This window comes from Aethina tumida, chromosome 3, assembly GCF_024364675.1.
Source record: "Aethina tumida isolate Nest 87 chromosome 3, icAetTumi1.1, whole genome shotgun sequence".
Lineage (NCBI taxonomy): Eukaryota > Metazoa > Arthropoda > Insecta > Coleoptera > Nitidulidae > Aethina > Aethina tumida.
This window is the reverse complement of record NC_065437.1, coordinates 17755586-17764767: the sequence shown is the minus strand read 5'-3', so window position 1 is coordinate 17764767 and position 9182 is coordinate 17755586. Positions and strand designations below refer to the sequence as shown.

Here is a 9182-nt window from a genome sequence, read left to right as displayed (position 1 = left end):
GGTAGCGTCCTAATGGTGATATGTTTTAAAATTTCAGCTTATTACGGGCGTATTCAAAAGTTATTACTCGTTAAACAGGTTCTCGTTAAAATAGCTAACAATTACTTTTTCAGAGCTCGACAAAATCATCGAGCAACGATTCGCAATTAAGAAAATTACGTCCTTACCACCGCAGATGTGTATATGGAATTTAGTGTTGTTTTTTGTTGTGGTTTTTATTACTATTATTTAATATTACTCATTCAAACCCGAATAATGGTCTATTTAAGTCTAAAATATACTTAAATTATTCTAACATAAACAGTTATATACAAGTGTTGTTTCATAAAATTAAACTTTGGTTGGGCGCCATTTTGTTGTAACAGAGTTAAGTATTAGACAAAGCTTTTAATTTGTTTTGTAAAAAACAATCAACATAATTAACGTGAGAATTTTTAATAAAAATTCTTTGCAGTCCCATTTATTTACATTTATTTAATATCTTGAATTGACATTATAAAACAGAGTAAAAAACAAATAAATATAAATTGAATAATATTGAATATATTGATGATGATCATTTCTTTAAACTAATAATAAGTTGACTAGTTCCCAAGGCCTTAGACAGCAAGTGAAGTTGAGAGCAATGTCTATTGTCCAGTGTCGAATTATTTACATACTATAGTACATTTTAGTGTTCCAAAAAACATCTTTATTTTTTTAATAGCTATAGAAAAACTAAAATAATTGAAATTTATCATAAAACACTTCAGAATATACTTTAATTCGCGAAAAACATTGTTTATTGGTCGTATTCACCGTGCTGTGTTATGAACAACGAAGCTCTTGGAAGACCTATTGCCCAAAGAAGCTATCTCAATCGAGATGAAGTTGTTAGGGCATTTGCACTTCTGCAAGAAGGTCAGAAACTGACTACTCCTCGTGAAGATCGACATTTGATTCAGATATCAATTCAAGGGCGAACAAGAACAGCTTGTCAGTAAGGAAACCTTCATTTTATGGTCATAGGGACATATTTATCTACTCAAAACGTACGTTTCATGAAACCAATTTACATTCAAGACGTGCAGCTGTTGTTCCTGAATTAACTACAGCACACAGGAAAATATGAAGAAACTTCACTAATGAACACATTAACTGGAACATAAACCAATGGGGACAGCTTCTATTTACAGATAAATACAAGTTTTGTTTAAGATCAAATGAAGCACGACAAAGAATCTACAGACAACGAGAAGAACGATATTTGAATACAACTGTAGTTGAGAGAATAGCTTTTGAAGGAGAATCTGTATTGGTAAGGGGCGGTATAACTTCAAACCGACGTACAGTCCTTCACGTCTTGGCGAACGATACCCTGAAGTTCGGGCGATACGGAATTCTGCAACCTACTCGTGTCACCTTTCATGAATCAGTTTAGGCCAAATTTCTCTTTGCAATGAGGTATTGCAAGACTGTCAGAGTTGTTAAAAATGTTTTTGAAGAGCATAATTTGGGGGTTATGGAGTGGCCAGCAAATAGTCCCGATATGAATCCAATAGAACATCTTTGGGACATTCTACGACGTTGCAATTAATTTTCAGGAATTAGCTTAACAGCTTCAAAGAGAATGATGGAACAATATATCCCAAGACTGAATTTCATTTCGATATATTTATTAAATAAAAATGTTATATCTATTTCATTGTAACTAGTCTATATACGCAATGACATGTCTGACGACAACTCTAACTCTTTGATGTACAGACCTTCCTACAAAAATATGGACACTCATTCTACCATCATGAATGGCCAAACAAAATCAGAACTCATCACAAAGACAACCTCATGCCATTACACATACCAAAACTGTTGTTCTTTACACAATACCAATTATTGACGACGACTCTTCTTCTGTAACCAACACCTCACACTCGACTTGCTTTGGAGCACATTCTTCAATAATTCCAAACATTGCTTCGGTTCCCATTTGTTCGAACTACAATTTCCACAAAAGAAAGTCGTGCTTCTGTTAAGCCAAAAATTCAATTGAAATAATTGATAGAAGAATCCTTTAAAAGCGACAAAATTGAAATAAATATTAAACTGTGTGTGATGGTATGTGTAATTCGAATTTACCACACAAAAATTGTCGCACAAACAACCTTTGAAATCAGTCTTTGTCCTCATATTGATGTGTGTTAATTTTGTTAAAATTGGATCACTGTTTCTATGGCAAAAATTATCTTTCATTCTCTAATCTGTTTAAACCTTGTTTCCCTTAACACAAATATTCGTCAGATCTATAAAAATTTTATTTGTATAATGTGACCAAAAAAAAATAAATATAAAGGAAAAATCATGTTATATTTTAATATTTCTTATATATTTTATTTAGTGTCACATTTATTTCTGCAATTTGTATATTTGTCCCTAATAACAGTCCCGATTAATATTCCTGATGGCTCGCCTCAGGAATAACCAGCTGTCACTGCAGGGATTTTGCGGTGTGAAGTTGGCTTTCGTTGCGGCGTCACGGGATCACTTAATTCCGGCAGCGGTGCTGTGTCAACTCGGCGTCTCCGCCGCTCGACGCCGCCACCCCCCGCAGTCGCCGCTGATTACTTATGTAAACATGATCTCGGGGGTGTAATTGGGCGTGCAATCAATGGCGTTTGCGGACCGCTCGCGCTTTGCATCCCAAATGAGTCGGTTGCCGCCGCCTCCCCGCCACACCGGGCGGATTTACTCATCTGGCCCTGTTTCAAGTTGCACCGGTACGGTTAACGGGGTTTGTTTTTTGGGTTGGTAATTAAAAAGCAAAGCTGCCACCGGAGTAACAAGGATTTAATGAATTCCGTATGATTGAATAAATTTATTATTTTTTGTATTTTATTTTTTTTTTTTTGTTAATTGAAAAATTTTGTAGTAATTACCTCTGGCAACAATAAAGGATTCTACGACATTTAAAACTGTACTTTTGTTCTTAAAGTAAAAAAATATATACAATGTGGTTTTATAGAAAAAATATTTCCTGCAAAAAAATATAATAAATATATAGTATATTTTACCCTTAAAAAGAGATACTAGATATTATATAAAGACGATAATTTTTTGCAAATAATTACAAAAAAGTTAAAAAAAAATATTGACTAAGTTAGTCAAACTTCACATAATGAAAATTTGAATGGTCGTTTTTCAACCTGCGGTTCGTGCCGTGTTTGTCGTCATTTATCTGGACGCTGGAGTCAGACGTTATTCCTGTGTGATCCCGGCTGGAGAGCAGGAAGCGAATCAGCAGACGCTTTGCATATGGACGACTGATGAATATTAACGGGAGACGGTTGCGAGATTCTGCGTCCCCCTTTTCAGATCCGTCGTGACGCCTCCTTTCTCCGTCGTCGTTTTCGTCGAGTCCTCTAATCTTCGCAGAAGTTGAGTGTCACAAACTTTATTTTTTTTTGTTTGACACAAAATCCTTGTCAAGTATTTATTTATATTTTCGTATTTACTTTCTTGTATTGTAATTACATTAACATGAACGTCAATTCAATTACTCGTTTGGACGGCACACGCGTGTTAACTATTGTTCAATCAATTTACTTGTATTGTAAAATTTAATTAAACATAATGAGGAAAAAGCCTCGCCGGTCCGGTTTGCTCTTTTCACCAGTCGATCACCCTCTTTACCGACAAACAGACAAGTGGTACGTACAGGATGATGCACAATGATCTAATTAACTTCCATTTTATTTAAATTTGTTCCAGCCCCCATAAAACATTGACATCCAACAACGAAACCACGGGCATTCGGTCCATTGTTCCGGTATATTTCGGACGAATCGAATTTCATAGGATAATCATTTACCCGCACGCAATGAAAATAAACAGGAGCGGTACATTATTAGGCGTTTGTTCGAGCAGCGTTGCTCGTTTTGTGCCAGACTCAATCAAATCTGTCATAACTGCAGCAGGAAATTGTCATTCAGACTTTGATGTCGCTGCGGCTGTTTATTACTCGTTAATGTTTTTGAGCGGTCGTATCGTTGACGCGCGGAGTCATTAGCGAATACTGTTGGCTCAAGTTTTGACATAATTAACGTGCGTTTGCGTTGATTGATAATGGAATTATAAACGATCGGATTTATATTTGCGATTAATTATGGAATTCATATTTTTTCAATGAAAACAGGAAACAAAGTGGAGACAACGTAACATAATTACCTTTTATTTTTACCAGTTTTATATTTTTCATGGAGAAAAGATAAATAAGAGCAGCGTTCTGGCTGGTAACTATATTTTATTACATCAGGAAATAAAATGAACAAGTAAAAATTGTTTTATTTTCAATACGAAAATAAAAAATGTAATTATTAATTAATTTAGTTTTTATTTTCAGTACAATTATAATTTTATTTGCATAATTATTTTTTAATAAATTAAAATTATTAGTGTTTGAACAAAGAATATAATATAGTATCTGCTAACGTCATCAGTGCTCTTATTAATATTATTATACGCGTTTACATCAAAAGTAGTTAAAAAAATATATTTACAAGTTTTATAAATGTGAAAAAATAAGTCAATCGCTTTCCATATTATTAAAAAATATGGAGTAACTGGCCAAAAGGGACGAATAGTTTTTAGTCGTGAGTAAAATTTTAATTTATTTAAAAAACTGTTTCCACTTATGTAACACCCTACAGGAACAAAATTAGACGAACATCTTTTTATGCCTAGAGTAAAACATGGCAGCGATTCCATTCGTAAACCTCCTCAGACTGATTTATAAACCGAGATATATTAAACAACAATTTGCTTCCATATATTGAAGTGTTAATTAGTGTGGGCCAATAAAATCGACTATTTTTTTAATTTAACACTGAAAAATTAGTTGAAAGGCACCTTTAAAAAATACTCTCTAAAGATGAGCTCTTAATTTTAGCAGGAACAGTCTCTCCTGATAAAATTCATATCTCGTCATTACTTAATCTTACACAAAATTTCTATTTACGTTTCTTGTAGGAAATTAAACGTTCTACAAAAGAAGTCTCGATTACTTTAATCATTTAGAAGATGTTCCCATTTGAGTCCCAATGTGTACTGATTTTGAAAATTTTGTAATAAATATTTAAAATTTATCTATTTAAATCATGAATTTTGACATAATTCATTTTCTATTAAAAAAAATAAAGTTTTTTATTTAAAAAATATCATTAGATACATCAATAGAAATAAAAAAAGAAAATATATTAAAACTCAGCTGTTAATGATTTGGTTATAGTTACATACAAGATATAGCTCAGGAGCTCTAAAAACTATGTTTGCAATGTAGTAAACTTTTAAATTTCTCAGACATAAAGACATAATAAAAGTTACATTTTAAATAAACCCGTTGAAAAATATTAAATCACGATACTAATTTAATAAGAGCAAAATTATAAAAAATATATATTGTTGAAAAATTGATTAAAAAAGAAATATATTCCGAAACAAAAGATAAGTCATAACATAGAAACTGTTATTCTATCAAAATAAAATCAAATTTTTGTAAATTTTTTCAAAATTCACGACTTAAATGGATAAATGTAAAATATTTATTAAAAAATTAAAATAAGTACTCATTAGTAATCGATTAACATTAAAAATTTCCTACAAAAATATATGTTAAGCATTTTATGTTTACTTATTTACGAGTTATAAAATTCTTTAACTTTGACTTCCGGTATCTTCAAAATAGTAAGATTTATGAAAACATTGTAAGATGTCTTTTTGGTAAAGCGTTCAATCTTCTACAAAAAATGTAAATAGAAAATTTTTGTACGACCAAGTAACGGCGGGATATGGATTTTGCCATATGGAAATGAAGAAAAAATGGAAAACTGAGATGATGACCTTTCTATTAAAATTAAGATCATTTTTTTAAGCTTTTCATTGTCTGAAATTAAAAAATAAAATTAATTTTATGGCCCATCCTTATGTTAATATTAAATTAAATTACGTATATTTTAGCCATTAAAATCTTTTGAAAATTAAGGTGACTAAATTTATGTCCAACTTAATTCAATTACATGTTAAGTAGTAACACAGTTAACATAGAAGTTTTTAAAATACTTTATAAAAACACTATAGTAAATTAATATTATTTTAACAGTTCACATTAAATATAGGAGTTATGACTGTTAAAAATATGTAGCAAATAAATAGTTGTGTGTACTAGGAGGTCAAGAAATAACAATTATTTAATCATATATTAAAAATGAAAGAAATCAATTTATCTTATTTTAAATACTAAAAACTAGTATTTGAAACTTTATTTTTCAGTTACATTTTTTTATTCTTTTTTCTCATTTTTTACTATAAAAAAGAATGTAATTTAAAAATAAATATGATTTCATCTTAAATGAATAATAAATACTATTTACAACTTGACGTGTTCTAGGTTATAATTTATGTATATATTCTTATCAAAAATTTATTTGAGCTTATATTTGTGCTCTTAAAGCACTGTGCATCAACTAGCATAATGATAATTCATTCCCTGTGGTATAGCGATGGGAGAGTAGCAGGTGTCGAGTGGAGGAGTTAATACAAAACCACAACATCATACACGAACTGTACTTTTATAACCAGATTCGCTGGGATTATTTGAATATTTATATGCATAAAATGTTGAACAAAGTGCCGCTTAATGCATTAACAAGTTTCAAAAAGTGATTTCTGAATACACATTTTCAAGTAGCGAACACTACACATCCGATTTCTAATCCGATTTGGATGGTTCAAAATGGTGTATAAAATATTTTCAATTTTTATTAAAAATTGTCGAAATCAAACTTACTTAAACATAAAACGATGACCTCTGGAAACGTGGCATAATTTGAAATATATTGTAGTTTGAAATGGACCATTGAATCAGCAGGAAACGCGAACAGTACTTATTCCGTACCGAACTGTAGTACATTTTTATAATCCGGCACTGAGGCACGACGAGAGTGTAAAGTAATGAAGATGAAAAAAAAATGAATAAGTCTGACACTTCTATAGACATTTTATTCCAGTAGCCAATTAGCTGTAGTCAATCCACCAATTAAAGAATTCCAAGCGGGACAAAAGCACAATATCTCATCTATCACTGGAACCCAGTACTTTGGAGTCACGCATGTTTTGACAGGCACATAATAGTCATCAAAATATGCAAGTCAACACTATGCTACTGGAGTGTATTGTTTATGTTTAAAAGTGTAAAGTATATTGTTTGTTCTCGAGAATGTGAAATATCTCGAATAAATAATCGTGAGAAATACAATACTCGCATCGAGACAATGTCCCTAATGAGATGCCCGGGATAGTTGTGTTTACATTATCCGTCCGGACCAGCTAAATGACTTTGGCTGGGATACGTGGCTGTTGATTTGTATATATAAAGTTTGTACATGTGTACATAGGATCGATTTGTAAATATTATAATTAGGGCTTAGATTTAGATTTGTGTAATTCGATATCCATGGAATTGGGTTCTGATGCGCAGTCACAGGTATATTTTACAGGAAGTTGTCTGGACGGAGACTTCTTAAAAACTATGTTTACCAATTTAGCAAACAAAGATACACTATACTGCTATATCTGTGACTATCGGAATGTTATTTAGCAAAAAATAGTCAAACAAGTATTAAAATAATGGATAATTAACTATTTGTATGGTTTCTTTCCAACATGATAGAGTTAAACTATGAAGGTATTTGACATAAATATTCATTGTATTATCTGACGCACTACAAATGTCATATGACATTACAAATCAAAATTATTCGTTTTCACTCGGTAGGATTATTCAAAAATTTGTCTCATGTAAAAAATTCACTGTGTAACACCCGCAATCAAGATGTCACACGACGATGAAGTGAAAGGTAACGACAATTTGTTAAAAAAACTCACATAAAACTTACATTTCACAGGTTTCAACTTCGACCAAACCAAAAAGCACTTGACGCGTGAGCAGAAGAAGAAACTGCTTCTAGCAGAAATGATTAGAGGTAATAAGTTTAAGTCTCCGTATAACAAGTATAAAACTACACATTTTTAGATATAGAATATAAGAAAAAGTATGGGGAAATCTTGAACACACCAACTCCATCCACTCACTCGGGAGGCAGTACAGGTATTAGAAAAACTCCTTTTCCTAACACGGCTCTAACTAATTTACCGCGTGGCAACCAATCTATGGAAAAATGGTTCACTGGTACCATGGAGACCAAAGATGAAGGACGAGTGTCGCCCAAAGAACTTCAACAAGCTTTTCAAACTTTCCAAGGGAAACATTACTCAGATGGTGTCTGCAAATTTGTTGTGCGCTTATTTGATTTGGACAAAAACGGCGGTTTAGACATAAAGGAGTTCGAGTCTTTGTATTATCACATAAAGCAGTGGTTGAATGCGTTTAATTCCTATGATAGAGACCGATCTGGGTTCTTAGACGAGACAGAATTAGATTATGCTTTAAAACACATGGATATTAACTTTACTCCTGAGTTTATCAGGTATTTAATAACAAGGAACGATCCGAAGGCTAAGAAAATTTCACTAGACCAATATCTGATCACTTGTATTCAGATTCAAAAATACACAGATGAATTTAAAAGCAGAGATACAAACTACAGTGGCAATATTAACATGAAATATGAAGAATTTCTTGAATTGATTATGAGGTGTTTGTGAATTTAATTTGTTACATGAAGAAAATTACGGTATAAAAATATTTATTATGTTTTTTACTAATAAAGCTTGTAGACTTTAACGATGTAAAGAAATTTATACACATATTTGCACTGCCAAAATAAATTAGGGGAACGAATTTTGATGGGGAGTTTTTTACTGACTAGCTGTTATAATTTTTTCTAGGTATCCAGTGATACAAAGTGTAAGTTCTTCAGAAATTGACTATACTTGGTCTCACAGTCGTAAAGCCAGTTATTTGTCTCGTATTCACGTATTGTTCACGTTTAAAACAATTACAGTCCATCAATCCTATACCAATTCATCAATCAACCTATATTAAGTTGCAAACATACCATCCTCACTAAAAGAACGTTATCATGATCAATGAATATAGGGAATGGTTTTAATCTTCGGGCCGATAGATCAAGATAGCCCGATATAAATAAATAAACGGAATTTTTGTTAGACGGTGGACGAGTTGTACG

The 9182-nt window shown here is 31.9% G+C and overlaps 1 protein-coding gene across 2 annotated transcripts; it reads left to right on the top strand.

The window, feature by feature from the left end:
* Positions 1–7749: 7749 nt before the first annotated feature.
* LOC109598749 (peflin-like) lies at positions 7750–8839 on the top strand. Of its 2 annotated transcripts, none has more exons than XM_020014672.2 (3): positions 7750–7889; positions 7938–8015; positions 8072–8839. In XM_020014672.2, the coding sequence occupies exons 1-3, from the start codon at positions 7865–7867 to the stop codon at positions 8695–8697; spliced, it is 729 nt and encodes a 242-aa protein (XP_019870231.1). In that variant the 5' UTR covers positions 7750–7864; the 3' UTR covers positions 8698–8839. The 2 variants fall into 2 exon arrangements, with proteins under 2 accessions (XP_019870231.1, XP_019870230.1); XM_020014671.2 differs by having other exon boundaries at positions 8066–8839.
* The last annotated feature ends 343 nt before the right edge of the window (positions 8840–9182 follow it).

Excerpts from the sequence above, each read along its gene's own strand:
- LOC109598749 (XM_020014671.2), top strand. The coding sequence starts at position 7,865 with ATGTCACACGACGATGAAGTGAAAG. Across the intron at positions 7,890-7,937 it reads ACACGACGATGAAGTGAAAG|GTTTCAACTTCGACCAAACC; the intron begins GTAACGACAATT and ends TACATTTCACAG. Across the intron at positions 8,016-8,065 it reads TCTAGCAGAAATGATTAGAG|ATATAGAATATAAGAAAAAG; the intron begins GTAATAAGTTTA and ends ACACATTTTTAG.